Below are 16536 nucleotides of genomic sequence, written 5' to 3'. Positions count from 1 at the left end.
GCTGTTGTGTTGTCCAATTGTAGCCTGACATGCATATCATGGTCATTCTCACAATACGTTCTTAATGCATGGAATGCTGCTAACATTTCCAAATAGTTGATGCCATACTTTTGGCCAAGCCCCAACTCATCCTCATTCCACCTACCACCACAACTAGAGTTGGTGTCAGTTGCACCCCAACCGTGTCCACTAGTATCACTTTGTACTGTTATTGTGGGTTTGCTAGGTACAATGAAACCTGTGCTCAATCCACCACAGTAACTCTGATATCGACTCTGTCGTCAACCTCATACATCTATCAAAATGCCCTTTATTCAATCTTAGGGCCAGAAAATTCTCATGATCCAGATTTCTATAATGCATGGCCCCATATTGTGTGACTGGGAAGGCAACTACCATCTTGCCTATCACCCTTGCAACCTGCTGTATAGTAGGCTTCTAATTTTTAAGTAAACCCATGCATGCCTCTACAATTATGTTTCTTATCTGTGGGTAGGGTCACAGACATATCTGCAGAGTTTATGACAAAACCTAGATATGTAATCGATTTTGTCAGCTCCAACATGGACTTTCCTAGATGAATAACAAACCCTAGATTTTCTAGGAGTGCCTTGGTGTGCTGAAACAGCTAACTCTGTGACACATGATGTCTTCCCTACAATAAGCGTGTCATCTATAAACCCCATGACAATACGCCCTTTAGATCTGTGTAGGGCAAACACTGGATTTAGAATCTTTGTAAATAGTCTTGGGGCTGAACTCAACCCATTAAGTAGAGCGTAAAATTGCCACAACTGGCCTTGCCAGATAAACTTCAGATATTTCCTGTGATTCTCGTGTATTGGTACCGAATAGTATGCATCTTTGAGATCGATTGAGGCCATAAAGCAATCCTCTGTAATCAGCTGTTTTGCTGAATAAAAATTATCCATCTTAAAATGGTTATATTCCAAGCATGTGTTCAGACTAGCGAAATCAAGAATGATTCGGTATCCTCCACTTTTCTTCAACCTTGAGAAAATATTAGAAATATACTCCTCTTGTTCATGGAGAGACTACTCAATCACACTCTTTTTGTGTAATTTCTCTATCTCAACTTGGATAGCCAGCGTGTTCTTCTCATTCAACTGATGGGAAGTCAAGTAACCAATGCTACTTGCCAGTTCTTCCTGTAACGGTTCTCCTATCCCCGAGGGGATGGCAAATTTTGTCACAAGTGCTGGCAGCTCCTTGTTAGACTTGAGTTGAAGCATATTATCCACTTGTTGAGGGAATTCGAGTTCATTATCGACTTCCCCACAGTCAGAGTCTTCCGCATAATAATCCTCAAAACTCCCCACCTCTGAGCGAGAGATATCATAATGCAACCCTGGACCAGGTATTGCCGTCGCAGACATCTGACTGGAACTGCCTGTATCAGTCGCATGTGTGCGGAGAACATTCCCTTTGACCAGCCTCTCAATCAGATTTTCCAGTTTTGAGAGCTGACAGATGACATCCTCAATAGATGTTGAGGCAGTTCCTTCCTGCTGAGTATTGTACTTTTGGACATATTTTGCCGTTTTGGCCTGGGCCTTCCCTGAACTCGGGGTCGACAAACTACTCCCTTTCGGAGCTTTTGCAGAGGTTGCTGTGCAGGCTGCGCCTGCCAGTCTCCGAGTTTGATACCGACGGCCACCGACCTCTCCTGTTGCTATTATCTGCCGCTGACTTATCAGCTGCACGTTTTCCCTTGGTTTTAGGCTCCTCCATTCTTGGGACCTAAACCAGCGTCAAAAGCAACAGTTCCTGTGAAACTTACCTTCCGACTTTAATGATGTATCACAGAGAAATCCCGATGTCCATTTCCCCATCCGAGTCGCGCGCCATGCGTCGACGTATTGATGCGCATGCGGGCTGGCGGGTTCTTCGTGTAGTCCCTTGACGAGTCTTGTGAAGTGCATAGGGATATTTTACTACCTTATAGGTGGTATTTTAATGCAGGCTGCTATTATATGAGTAATATATTACACTGTAATTTGGGTTCCAAATAATTTCATAGCTTAGATCATAACAATGAAAATGCCAGATCTGAATTAAAAGAATGGTGGTCCAGAAAACGATTTCCCTTCGGATTCATGCTGTTTAATCAAAGGACTGCTTTACTCTACTAAATATGCTGGCATGCATCACAGTGTAACTGCAGAAAAGGTCACATCCATCATTTGCCCACGGGTGATAAATTACAAATTTGTAATATTCCTATTGTATATTTTTACATATTTATAGGTAGGTCTAAATTTGTGCTCAAACAGTAAACCTGGCTGGGTAATTAACCATTCTTCTTACCTGTATGAAATGACATCATATACTTTTACTATTCCATACTGCCAGAATCAAACAGTCTGAAACATTGTCTTTCTGAACCTGCAGCAGCACTCATCATAATTCATCCAGATTGAGTATGCTTCAGGGTTTAGAATGAATGTCAAACTAAGGTCCTATTCTGTGCTTTGAGACCGTGATATCAATATCCAAACATAAAATATTTAACTACCAGGGAATGCAATGCATATCTCTTTTATTATAGCTCATGTTACAAAGGTGAAAGGTTAGCATGCTGATTCTATAAATTAACCTACCTTACTTCCGTACCCTCGCTAAGGCTAAACTCTTCACTTACACATTCATATCTAAACTTGATATTTGCATTGCTTTCTCTTCTGAACTCAACTTTGCACTAACACAGTCCTATGTATCCTTATTGTTTCTAAATTCCATTGTACTCAGAATGAAACTTGCTGAGACACGTTGAAATACATTTGTAGGAAGGAACTGCAGATGCTGGTTTAAACCATAGACACAAAAAACTGGAGTAACTCAGCGGGTCAGTCAGCATCTCTGGAGAAAAGGAATAGGTGACATTTCGGGTCGAGACCCTTCTTCAGACTGAGAGTCAGGGGAAAGCATTTATTTTGAGAGGGCTTGTATACAAAATCAAGTATGTAAGGTTTACAAGAATGGTCTCAGGAATGAGTAGGTTTGCATATGTTGAGCGTTGGATGGCACTGGGCTTATACTCGCTGGAGTTTAGAAGAATGAAGGTGGACCTCATTGAAACGTACAGAATAGTGAACGGCTAGGATAGAGTGGATGTGGAGAGGATGTTTCCACTAGAGAGACAGATTAGGACTAGAGGTCATAGTCTCAGAATTAAAGGATGTTCTTTAAGCAAGAAAATGAGGAGGAATTTCTTTAGTCGGTGGGTGGTGAATCTGTGGAATTCTCTGCCACAGAAGGCTGTGGAAACGAAATCAGTGGATATATTTAAGACAGAAATAGATTCTTGATTAGTACGGGTGTCAGGGGTTATGGGGAGAAGGCAAGAGGATGGGGCTAGGAGGGAGAGATAGATCAGCCATGATGGAATGGTGGAGTAAACTTGATGGGCCGAATGGCCGAATTCTGCTCCTATCACTTATGATCTCATGATCTTGTGAAAGGGAAACAAGAGATTTTTATAGACGGTGATATAGAGAGGTGTAGAACAAATGAATGAAAGATATGCATGAAAGTAACGTTGATAAAGGAAACAGGCATTTGTTAGTTGTGGGCTAGGTGAAAACAAGTTAAGGCAATGAGACTTAACAAGATGTCTTTGAAACTAGTACAATGACGGGTGGGGTAGAGATGGAGAAAGAGGGGATACAACGGTTACTTGAAGTTAGAGTAATCAATATTCATACCGCTGGGTTGTAAGCTGCCCAAGCAAAATATGAGTTGCTGTTCCTCCAATTTACTTTTGGCCTCACTCTGACAATGGAGGAGGCCCAGGCCAGAAAGGTCAGTGTGGGAATGGGAAGCAAAATTATTTTTTTTGGCAACTGGGAGATCAGGTAGGCGCAAGCAGACTGAGCAAAGGTGTTCAGCGAAACGATAGCCCAGTCTACATTTGGTCTTGGCGATGTATAAGAGTCCACACTTTGAACAACGGATACAGCAGATGAGGTTGCAGGAGGTGCAAGTGAACCTCTGCCTAACCTGAAAGGAATGTTGGGGTCCCTGACAGAGTAGAGGGAGGAGGTATAGGGACAGGTTTTGCATCTCCTGTACCTGAGGAGGGGGTGGTTTGGGTGAAAAAGGATGAGTTAACCAGGGAGTTGCGGAAGGAACGGTCTCTGCGGAACGTGGAAAGGGGTGGAGATGGGAGGATGTGAATAGTGATGGGATCCCGTTGAGGTGGCAAATTGTCGGAGGATTATGTGTTGTATGCGATGGTTGATGAGGTGAAAGGTAAGGACTAGGGGTAAGGACAAAATATATTTTTCCTGATATAGAGGTTTGAATCCTCCTCATATCAGTAAAAATTAGATCATGTATCTACAATAAATTGTAATAGAGAGACCTGAAAAATCACCAGATACTTAGTTTATAATAAGTACGAAAGGATCAACACATACATTTTCACAAAAATGGAAGTACTGTGTTTATTAAGATACACATATGCCGATAAAAGCATTAGTTTACTTGCTTGCACCACTGACAACATTGGAATATATTATGTTATAATTATACAGTTCCATTGTTATATTATACAGTGAAATGTATTCTATATGAAAGTAGTATTATTTAAATTAAATAATGCATTCCGGACTTCCGGTTGGCGCCACGATGTGAGTGGAATCGCGCCATTACAGCTCCGCAAAAAACTGAATTTAAAACGGGGGTAAAAGGGTCAAACAAACGCACTTACCACAGGAGATCGATTGCGAACGGCTCCGGCAGCGTTTAAAAGGTGCGTGACGTCATCAGGCGCGCGATTTTAAGAAGAAATTATGACCCAGCGCTCCCCTCCCCCCACCACTGGAAAAAAATCTACGAGAAGGGAAACTGGCCTCAGCTCGGGTGCTGCTTCTGCTTCTCAAGAAGATGTCTCACAGAGGAAAGCTGAAATGGAGGAACTCAAGACTACCATTCTAGGTGAGATAAAGAAGCAGAGGAAGGAGTATATGGAGGAGATAAAGAAGCAGAGGAAGGAGTATATGGAGGAGATAAAAAGTTTAAAAGCGGATATGCTGGTGTCTCACGAGAAAAATAAAGAAGACTTAATAAAACAAGTTATAACGACGGTAAAAAGTATGATGGATGAGTGGAAGGAAAAGGCTAATGCCGAGTTACAAACTCAAATTGAGGAGGTAAAGGATATAGCTGCTGGGATGGAAAGAAACCTGGATGACAAGATAGATCCTACTATAATTTCGCTAGACCAACAAGGCGAAGCAATTAAAGAGCTAACTAAGATTGCTGAAGTGAATACTAAGGAGACCGAAAAACTCCGTGCCGAGAACAAACGCCTCTTAGAATTATTACGTAAAACAAACGAGAAATGTATTGATCTGGAGGGACGCCAACGCCGTAAAAATTTGCGTATAGTTGGTCTGAGCGAAGGTCGTGAGGGGAGTCAAGATCCTCGAAAATTTGTTGCAAAACTTTTAATGGATATTCTGAATTTGGATCATGAACCCCTGTTGAGCCGTGCACATAGGGCTCTAAGACGGGCCCCTGGGATAGGTTCATCGCCCAGACAAATGATTGTAAAAGTGGCCTTTGACCATGTCTTCGAAGAAATGATGAAGATAATAATAAAAAAGAGAAACCTGAAATACGAGGGAGACAACATCAGTATTTTTAGAGACTACCCAGCAGAAGTGGCCAAGAAAAGATCACTATTTAAAGAAACAAAAGGTATCCTGAGGAATTTACAGAATACTAAGGATCTGAGATATGGCTTGATGTACCCAGCAACACTGAGAGTAACTTATGATGACAAGGAATATCGTTTCGTTAAGCATACTGAAGCATTGAAATTCGCCCGAGGCATACAGCAGAAGCCAGAAGATGAAGAGAGAGAAGACGCGGAGGAAGAACCCGAGGGAGAAGGAGAGGACTGAACTTTTATCATCGACCTGTGGTTATGAAATACTCACTTAGAAGGAAGTGGAATAATGGACATTTAGTTGTAGTTCTGTATTAATTATTAGAAAATATTTAATTATTCCATGATAATAGTATTACATATTATAGTATTAAATACAATTGATATTAGTAATTAGCAAATAGTAATATGAATAATAGAAATAATTACTAAGTACTAAGTATATAAAGTTAGTACCCCACCCCAATATATATAGCATTTGAGATAGGAGCTGGTATAATTAACATCTTTTTTTTTAATTAAAAAAACGGAAGTCTTTAGATTAATGGCCACGTTAGTGTGGCTTTCACCTTCACATACTACACACTATACAAGTGTAGTTTCTTTTTTTTCTGAGCACCCTATTAACACCCTTTACTTTTTTTTTATTATTGATATTTCTTATTGTTTTTGTTTTTTATTGATCTTATATTATATATTATTTGAATGTAGATGTGAAGGATATTGTGTATTTAGTTTAAGAAGACATAGATGCGGATTAAGGTGGATAGAAATTCTCATTGGATTGATGTCCGGGTGCAACGGGGAGCTGGGGGAGTCAAGAAGGCTACTCCAAAAAAAGCCACCCTAATAGTAAAATGCATGATATAAAGGTGAAGACTGGGGGTGATGGAGTAACCTTCTGCAGTTGGAATGTAAAAGGAATTAATGAACCAATTAAAAGGGGAAAGGTGTTAGCTCAGTTGAACAGATTGAAGACAGATGTCATTTTCCTTCAAGAGACTCATCTTAAAAAAGATGCTCAACATAGATTAACAGCTAAATGGATTTCTAAGGTGTATCATTCTACATTTATTCATAAATCTAGAGGAGTTGCAATAATTATTCGCAAAGGTATACCTTTCATACAAAGTTCTATTATAGAGGATAAAGAAGGCAGGTATGTAATAATTACAGGGGAATTATATTCAAAAAAGGTAATTTTAATGAATATATATGCCCCTAATTTTGATAATCCATTATTTTTTAAGAAAATATTTAATAATATTCCTATATCCACTCAACACAATTTAATAATTGGAGGTGATTTAAATTGTACTTTAGATAACTATCTAGATAGATCATCTGCAAAAAGGAAAGCTGCCTCGAAATCAAGTAAATTCATAAATGCTTTTATCAATACATCTAATATTAAAGACATCTGGAGGTTAGATAATCCATCCGGACGAGAATATTCTTTTTTCTCGCCCGTACATGGAACCTATTCGAGGATAGATTATTTTTTAATAGATTCTAAATTACTTCCTTTTACGTATGATGCAAAATATCATAATATTATCATCTCGGATCATGCGCCATTAATATTTAAGATAAAATTAAAATATATATCTAATAAAACTACTACCTGGAGATTTAACCCTCAGATATTAAAGGACAATGACTGTTGTAAATATGTGATGGATCAGATTAAATTATTTTTTGAAACTAATGATAATCCTGAAACTTCTCCATCACTATTTTGGGACACATTTAAGGCATTCATGCGTGGCGCAATAATATCCGCACAAGCACATCTCAATAAAGAAAATCGAAAAATAGAACAAAATTTAGAAAATGAGATAAAACGTCTAGATAATGAAAATATAAAACAGCCTTCCAAAGAGTTAAGTAATAAAATTGCATCAGTAAAATATAGATTAAATAAAATATATTCTAATCAAGTGATTAAACTTTTTCAACAAACTAAGCAAGTGTATTTTGAATTTGGAGATAAGCCACAAAAATTACTAGCACGACAGCTTAGAAAATTAGAAGATGAGAAGATGAGATAACATTGGAATATATTATGTTATAATTATACAGTTCCATTGTTATATTATACAGTGAAATGTATTCTATATGAAAGTAGTATTATTTAAATTAAATAATGCATTTCAGGAGAGCTGATAAAACAAAAAAAATATACAATGAGTGCAAGCTTATTATGATCCTCTATGCTTTGATATATAAAACATAGAGGAGTATATTGGATCATAAAGAGCCTGGGAGAACATATTCATTGATCCCTGAAGATAACCGGGTTAACCCTCTAAACTAGATATATTCCTTTAAGAGCTGGAGCTCATATTCAAATTGTTTAAAACTCTAGTTAGATCAGAGTCGATGTATATACCATAGTTCTGGTGAGCTACAGTATTTATTGGATGTGCAGAAGAGGAAAATGTATGGTCACAAATTCCCAGTTTTCAAAACAGGTATGCGAGATGGTAAACACAGCATACTTGCTTTTGTGGCTGAGGGTCAGAATACAAGAGCAGATAAGCCATGCCTGAATATATTGGTTAGGCCACAGTTAGAATACAGTTCCGAGTACCACATTACAATCAGCTGATCATGTAACCACTGAGAATTCCAAGGTCATTGGAACAGACCAATTCTTATTTGCAAGGATGTTGCCAGGGCTGGAAATTTTTCATTAAAAGGAGAAACTGGCTAAGGACTAGAAAAGGAGAAAAATGACTATTCTCTTTGAAACAAAGTTACTGAAGCAGAGATTTATTTCAGATACATACAATTATGGGAGGCCCATACAGAGTGAAAGAAAGAATGCATTATGTTTAGCAGAAAGAGTCATAACTGGAGGATCTTGATTTAACTAAATAAAAGTAAAAGTATTAGAGGGAAATTGAGGGAGAATTTTAATCAAAGAGCAATGGGGATTTGAAACTTATTGTCAGAAAGGACGATGGAGGCAGACACCCTCAATACATTTAAAAAGTGTCTAGATGATCATTTTGCTTTAAGAGTTGAAGCATATGAAGGGGAAGTCATGCTCAAATGTTCTAAACACTAGTTGAATTACAACTACAGGGTTGTTTGTGTGGTTCTGCATAGCACATTGGAGAGGAATATGACAGTATTGCGGATGGTAGAGCAAAAATGTGCAAGATTATGGACTGAGACTGGGAAGTAGGATTACCCTAACCTCTGTATTTTTTAGCCATCATAGACATAAAGGCCTCCTTTTAGTACCATAAATTTCCAGACAATGGAAAGGACCCAGTTCACTGAGCAGAGTTGATCATTATTGAGAGTACAGAATTAAGGTGGAGGCACATGAGCCCATAGATGCTGGAATCTGGAATAAAAAACAGTTGCTGGAAGAACTCAGCAAGCCAAGCAGCATCTATGGAGGGGTACAGTCGACGTTTTGATTCGAGACCCTTCATCTGGACTGAAAGAGTAGAGGGGAGAGAGGCAGTATAAAGTGGTAGACACAAAATGCTGGAGTAACTCAGCGGGAGAGAAGGAATGGGTGAGGTTTCGGGTCAAAACCCTTCTTCAGACCCGAAACATCACCCATTCCTTCTCTCCAGAGATGCTGCCTGTCCCGCTGAGTTACTCCAGCATTTTGTGTCTACCTTCAATTTTTAAACCAGCATCTGCAGTTCTTTCGTACACAGTAGAAAGTGGTGATGTGGAGAAGTGTGGCTTGAGTTTACAAGCAATAGATTAATCCAGAGATCTGGTAGATGGAATCAAGTGCAGGAAGGAAGTGAGGGAGGGAAGGAATGAGAGTCACTATCTCCACTCATCCCTTCTCCACCTGTCAACCAATGCCTCTCACTTAGATCCACCCCTTACTTGCCAGCTCTTGCCCCACACCTTCCCGAAAAATTAAAGTAACTGGTGGAAGTATTACTATGGGTAGTTATCATCTCGAAATGTGTGCCAGAAATGGCAGTAATGGTTGAGAACTGTAATAAATTTAAGAAGAATTAGAGGGATCATCAAATATGCCATAACCTCAGACTATAAACTGAAAGCTGAGGCATAATACTTGTAATGGACATGATGGGTCAAATTGTCCACTTTGGTCCTATGAAATCAATAATTCTGAGTTCATTTCATTTACTTTTTAAAATCCATTTCCAATTTAGTCAAAAACCAATTGTCAACGTAAATACAGAAATGGAAAAGGGAATAGCCATCAGGCAAATAGACTAATTTCAATAATCACTAAGCACATTAAAGATGTGCAACGATACATACAAATGTCATGTTCTCTAGAGGTGCTGCCTGACCAGCTGAGTTCCAGCATTTTGTGTCCTTTTTTTATGTAGGTATCTTGTTATGCCCCTCCAAAAGTGTTCAATTTTAATTTCCTGTACAAAACGTAGCAGTTAAAATGGATTATGAGCAAACTGATAAATCTGCAAAACATTTCAGAACTTGTCTCCAAAAAAACACAATTTCCCAATCCGCACAAAAGGCTAAAGGACATTTATAGGCGCACTAAAATGTGCTTAATCGACGTGGTCAGTGATTGCAACTTTTTTTTAAACCTAATTTGGAATGTTTTCAATGTGACTCCAGTTCTGCCGATGTTATTTGTAATACAAAATTTATAATGTATGTTATGTTTTTTTACTTTTTTAGTACTGAGATTTGAAAAAAGAAACTTATTGACACAAATCTTACGTGTACCATGCGAACAAAATACTGTAACTTGCTTCAATGAGAAATTATTAACCAGAAGATAATTAACAAAATGACGTTAACACAAAGCAACAAGACGTTACCAAACGAAATACTATAATAAAATCCACACAATCGTGAAAATAAATATAGAACAGCTCATTCCCAGTGATAACATTTAAACATTGATCTTGGTTCACTGTAATAAAACTAGGTTTATTATCGCGAGTCAGTAACAATTTCCACCGTTGATCTGAGGCGGGTCTCAATTCCATTGGGAATATCAACAGAGCACGTCTCTCCCGTTTAAAAAAAAAACCCATAATAAATACTTTAATGCCAATAGAGAGACACGTTTTTTTGCAGAACAGGTGAGCATGTGTTTGCAGGTTGGAAATGTTCTTTGTATAACTGTTGGAAATTTTATCTCTGTACAGTCGAAGCACTGCGTGCTTTCTTGAGGATGTCATTTAAGAGGAAATCAGATCCACTCTCCCTTATCTCTTTCAAGGATACTACTAAATTCAGGAGGTGGGGGGACGAGGGGGTGGGAGTATACATACTTTGAAGAAGCATAACCCAATAACTCATTTCAGTGGAAAGCTTAAAATCTATTCTGGACAAATCTATAAAACGATCAGACTCCTCGCAACATAAATTACCATATGTGACAATGTATTTCCAAAGTTTTTTCACGGATGAAAACCTAACTGGGCTTGCGCCAACATACAAACTTACAGAATTCAATTCCATTTATTGAAAATAGGTCAAATTCTGGAATGCTATATATACTGACGGTTTACTTAAATCAGTGGAACGCAAGGGGTAAAAATACGTTATATTGGTTGAAGTTTGAGCATCGAATCCACTGAAATAGATGTCCGTAACCCAGGCATTATTTTGTTTACACTGACTGCTGGAGGATCGCAGAGCGGCAGTATCTACACAGTGGTAACCTTCCACAACATAAACAAGCCGCTACCGTTGCTGGTTTCCTACTCACCGCAATAGAGGCTGAAGAGGAGGCGGTGAACACACGAATAACCATCTTCTTAATTCCAGAAAGACAATCCGCAGATTAAGAAAAGAAAAATCCGTCCCTAAATAGGTTTTATATCTGGAATCTAATCGGCCGACTATACTATGCAGCTGCTGCCTACCAATGAATGACACGAAGTGAGAAACCAACAAATATATAAATGCACTTTTCCAATCTCATTGCAGCTCGCACCTCCGCCACCCTCCAAAGGATTGCAGCGCTTTGCCCATTTCACTGCTATGCCTGGTCCAAAGCATCTCGACCGATCGTTGGATGCTGGATAATGCAGTCTTATTTCGTCCTCTTTTCGAATAGGACGCTGGCGAGTGGACTACATCTCCCAGCCTGCAGCTCGCTGCGCACAGCGCTCTTCTGCAGCAAGCAATGACAGTCGCCGAGAGGGCTTACTGCGCCTAGAACAACAACAGAAAATGCTGGAAATATTCGGCGGGTCGAGCAACATTTGTGGAGAGACAAACTACAATTAACGTTTTAGCTGTTACAAGATCGCGGACCTCATTCATAGATTATGTCTCCCCAAGGGGATGGCCCCTTTCAGCATTCATTCTGAAATGCAGGATAGGAGCCACCTGTTGTCAAGAACATTGCATTTCATCACGGAAAATCACGTTACGAATTAAAAATTTAATGCCAACCGTTCATAAATCCATTATGGACATATTATTGGAGATAAATAGGGACGACAGTTTGGATTTAAGAATTATTGCCTAACTTTTGGGTTAAACCACGACATGGAATTTCATAATTCAACCTAACGAGTAGATTATTGGAGCAGAAGATCTTCAGCCCTTCATAGAGTCAAGAGTGTTTTATTGTCATATCTCAGATAGACCAATGAAGTTCTTACTTGCAGCAGCACAACAGAATATGTAAACATAGTAGTGTAAATAATATGAGAAAACAAGTTCAATGTGTGTACACACATAGGTACACATAAAAAACAAACAATAATAATGCAAAAAAACAATAATAATCTATGTAGTTCAGAACTTATTTGAGGTTGAAGTGTTTAATAGCCTAATGGCTGTAGAGAAGAAGTTGTTTCTGAACCTGGACGTTGCAGTTTTTAGGCTCCTGTACCTTCTTCCCAATGGCAGGGGTGAAATGATTGTGTGGCCGGGTCGCTGATTATGTTGACTGCCTTTTTGAGGCAGCAACTCTGGCAAATCCTTTCGAAGATAGGGAGATCAGAACCCGTGATGGACTGGACAGTGTTCACAGCGTTTTGCAGTCTTCTTTGCTCCTGGACATACAAGTTGCGAACCAAGCCGTGATGCAACCAGTCAATATTCTCTCCACTGCACACCTGTAGAGGTTCAAGAGAATCCTCTCTGACACATCGAATCTCCGTAATCTTCTTAGGAAGTAGAGGCGTTGATGTGCTTTCTTTATAATTGCATCAGTGTGCTGGGTCCAGGAAAGATCTTCAGAAATATGCATGCCCAGGAATTTGAAGCTTTTGACTCTCTCAACCATCGTCCCGTCGCTATAACCAGGTTTATGGGTCCTCACTCTTCCTCTTCCAAAGTCCACAATCAGTTCCTTGGTCTTACTAACATTGAGAGCCAGGTTGTTGTGCTGGCACCATTTGGTCAGTCTATCGATCCACTTCTATACACTGACTCAGCACCATCTGTAATTCATCCAACAAAGGTGGTGTCGTAGGCAGAATTGAGGATGGAGTTCGCACTGTGTCCGGCTACACAATCATGAGTATAGAATGAGTAGAGCAGGGGGCTGAGCACACAGCCTTGAGGTGCTCTGGAACTGATTGTTATTGAGGAAAAAGTGTTTTTGCCAATTCGAACAGTTGATGAGGAAGTCGAGGATCCAGTTGCAGAGAAATGCGCAGAGACTCAGTTCCGTGAGCTTGGTAAACAACTTTTTAATTTTTTAAAAATCAAAAATATTTAATCAAATATTAAAATAATATTTACAAGACCATAAAACAAAACCCATCACCATAATATAAGACAAACAATAAACTATTATACAACTATCTTACAGTCCTTGTCAAGGATGCATTCAACCCCCCGTAGTGTCCAGCGGTACCGAAAATCCTCCCCGGGTGCCCGTGGCCAGTGCATAGTCTCTCTCCAAAACCATCCGTAACCCTGGAAAAGGGGCAGGCAGCTGAATCGGGTGGAGCCCTCTTCCGCCTGGTGCCGTGACATGCAGATGGCCAGCTTGGCCAGTCCCAGGAGCAATCCAACCAGGAGGGGATAATGATATTGAACGACGAGCTGTAGTCTATAAACAAAAGCCTGACGTATGTGTTTTTATTGTCCAAGTGGTCAAGTGCAGAGTAGAGAGCCAGTGAGATCGCATCCTCCATTGACCTGTTGAGGCAGTAGGCAAACTGTAATGGGTCGAGGTTCTTGTTGAGGTAGGAGTTGATATACGCCATAACCAACTTCTTAAAGCATTTCATCACCACGGACGTTAGTGCCACCGGTCGATAGTCGTTGAGGCATGTCATCTTACTCTTCTTGGGCATCGGTATTATTGGTGCCCTCTTAAAGCAGGCAGCAAACTCGGATCTCAGTAATGAGAGGTTGAAAATGTCCGCAAAAACTCCAGCAAGTTGGTCTGCACGGGTTTAGAGAACATGACTGGGTATACCATCAGATCCAGCCGCTTGTCGAGGATTCACCCCCCTGAAGGATGTCGGCATCTGTGATAGTGACTGTAATACCATATGAGGGCTCAGGAAGGCACTTCAGTGTTCTCCCTATCAAAGCTAGAGTGTGGAAACAGGCCCCGTCGGCTTAACTTGCTTACACCAGCCAATATGTTCCACCTGTCCACATTTGGTCCATATCCCTCCAAACTGTCCCATCTAACTGTTTCTTAAACGTTGCAATAGTCCCTGCCTCCACTACCTCCTCTGGCAGCTCGTTCCATATGCCCATCACCCTTTGTGTGAAAAGGTTACCCCTCAGATTCCTATTAAATCTTTTCCCCTTCACCTTAAACCTATGTACTCTGGTCCTCCATTCCCCTACTCTGGGCAAGCGAGTCTGTACATCTACCCGATCGATTCCTCTCATGATAACCATCAAACCTTTTCTAACGTCAGGTCGGTGATTTATCTCACAACTTATTTTACCTATTTTTTTAACCCATTGTCACTCAGTACATTTTTAGGCAATTGAGATCTACTATAGTGGAGAAAAAAGAATGCAGTTGCTTAAATCTGAAGCAAAAAAAAAAAACTGTTGAAAGAACTCAGCAAGTCAGGCAGCATTTGTGAAGGCATTGGTATGGTCCGTGTTTCTGATCAAGATCTAGCACTCGGACTGTAAGGGTAAAGGAAAGAGAGTCAGTGTATGACAGTGTATGAGGGACAATTGGGACAGAGGCTGGTAGGCGATAGGTGGCCATAATGGGGAGGGGATGATGGGCAAATGGAGCCATAGATGCTGCCTCACCCGCTGAGTTTCTCCGGCTTTTTTGTCTACCTTCGATTTTTCCAGCACCTGCAGTTTTTTCTTGAACTAATCAAGAATCTCTCTGCTTTAAAAATATCCATTGACGGCCTCCACAGCCTTCTGTGGTAAAGAATTCTACAGATTCACCATCCTCTGACCAAAGAAATTCCTTCTCATCTCCTAAAGGAACGTCCTTTAACTCTGAGGCTATGACCTCTAGTCATAGACTCTCTCCCTAGTAATGATCTCCCCTCATTCTTCCAAACTCCAGCAAGTACTGCTGTCAAACGCTCATCATAAATTAACCCACTCATTCCTGGGATCAATCTCATAAACCTCATCTGGACCCTCTCCAGGGCCAGCACATCCTTCCTCAGATATGGTGCCCAAAATTGCTCACCAAATGCGGTCTTGATCAGTGCCTTAGAGCCTCAACATTATATCCCTGTTTTTGTATTCTAGCCCTCTTGAAATAAATGTTAGCATTGTGTTTGCCTTCTTGACTACCAATTCAACTTGCAGATTAACTTTTTGGGAATCTTGCACCAGCACTCCCAAGTCCCTTTGCACCTCTGATTTCTGGAGTATCTCCCCATTTAGAAAATAGTCTGCACCGTAATCCTACTACTAAAATGCATGACTCCACACTTTACACTATATTCCATCTGCCACTTCTCTGCCCCCTCTCCCAATCTGTCCAAGTCCTTCTGCAGAGTCCCTACTTTCTCTGCATTACCTACCCCTCCACCTATTTTTGTTCAATCGCAAACTTGGCCACAAAGCCTTCAATCCCCTCGTCCAAATCATTAATATACAACGTGAAGAGTAGCGGCTCCAGCACCAAACCCTTCGGAACTCCATTACTCACTGGCAGCCAACCTGAAAAGCTTCCTTTATCGCCACTCTTTGCCTTCTGCCAGCCATCCTACTATCCATGCTAACATCTGCCCTTTGATACCATGGGCTCTCATCTTCCTTAGCAGCCTCACGTGTGGCACATTATCAAAGGCTTTCTGAAAATCTAGGTAAACAATATCCACTGAATCTCCTTTGTTTGTCCCACTATTTACTTCTTCAAAGAATTCCAGCATATTCGTCAGGCAAGATCTCACCTTCACAAAACCATGCTGCCTTCGGCCTATTTTATCATGAACTTCTAGGTACTCCGTAACCTCGTCCTTTATAATAGACTCTAAAATCTTACGTCTAAACTGACATCTAAACGGCCTACAGTTCCCACTATTCTGCTTTGCTCCCTTCTTGCTCCAATCGACAGGCACCACTCCTGACTCTCGTGATTCACTATTAATGCCTCCACAATCTCTAAAGCAACCTCTTTCAGAACCCTAGGGTGCGGTCCATCCAGTCCAGGTGACTTATCCACCTTCAGCCCTTCGGCCCTGTGGACTTCGGGAGCCGCGGACTCCGGTAGGAAGTGGCCGATTCGGAAACTCCAAGCCACAGAGTGTGTTCTTCCATTCCGACATCGGAGTTCCGATCATCCCGGCAAGAGGACCTGAACATCGGGCCGTCGTAGCGGCAACTGCGGAGGGATCAAAGGCCCTGATCACGGGTGAACAATGAGGAAGTTGACTGAACTTTATTGCCTTCCCTCACAGTGGGAAACGTCCATTCCGCTGTGGGGGGATGTT

The 16536-nt window shown here is 40.6% G+C and overlaps 1 protein-coding gene across 4 annotated transcripts in view; it reads right to left on the bottom strand.

The window, feature by feature from the left end:
* sh3bgrl2 (SH3 domain binding glutamate rich protein like 2) overlaps positions 1 to 16536 on the bottom strand; it is a 143020-nt gene that overhangs the window by 122508 nt on the left and 3976 nt on the right. For 3 of the 4 annotated variants that reach the window (XM_033020810.1, XM_033020811.1, XM_033020807.1), the window contains exon 2: positions 11397 to 11845. In XM_033020810.1, the coding sequence (XP_032876701.1) occupies positions 11397 to 11441 (45 nt within the window). In that variant the 5' untranslated portion in view covers positions 11442 to 11845. Of the gene's footprint in view, positions 1 to 11396; positions 11950 to 16536 lie in introns of those variants that run through there. The other variant, XM_033020808.1, reaches the window with a different exon arrangement.

This window comes from Amblyraja radiata, chromosome 5, assembly GCF_010909765.2.
Source record: "Amblyraja radiata isolate CabotCenter1 chromosome 5, sAmbRad1.1.pri, whole genome shotgun sequence".
Classification (NCBI taxonomy): Eukaryota; Metazoa; Chordata; class Chondrichthyes; order Rajiformes; family Rajidae; genus Amblyraja; species Amblyraja radiata.
This window is presented reverse-complemented; position numbering and strand designations above follow the sequence as displayed.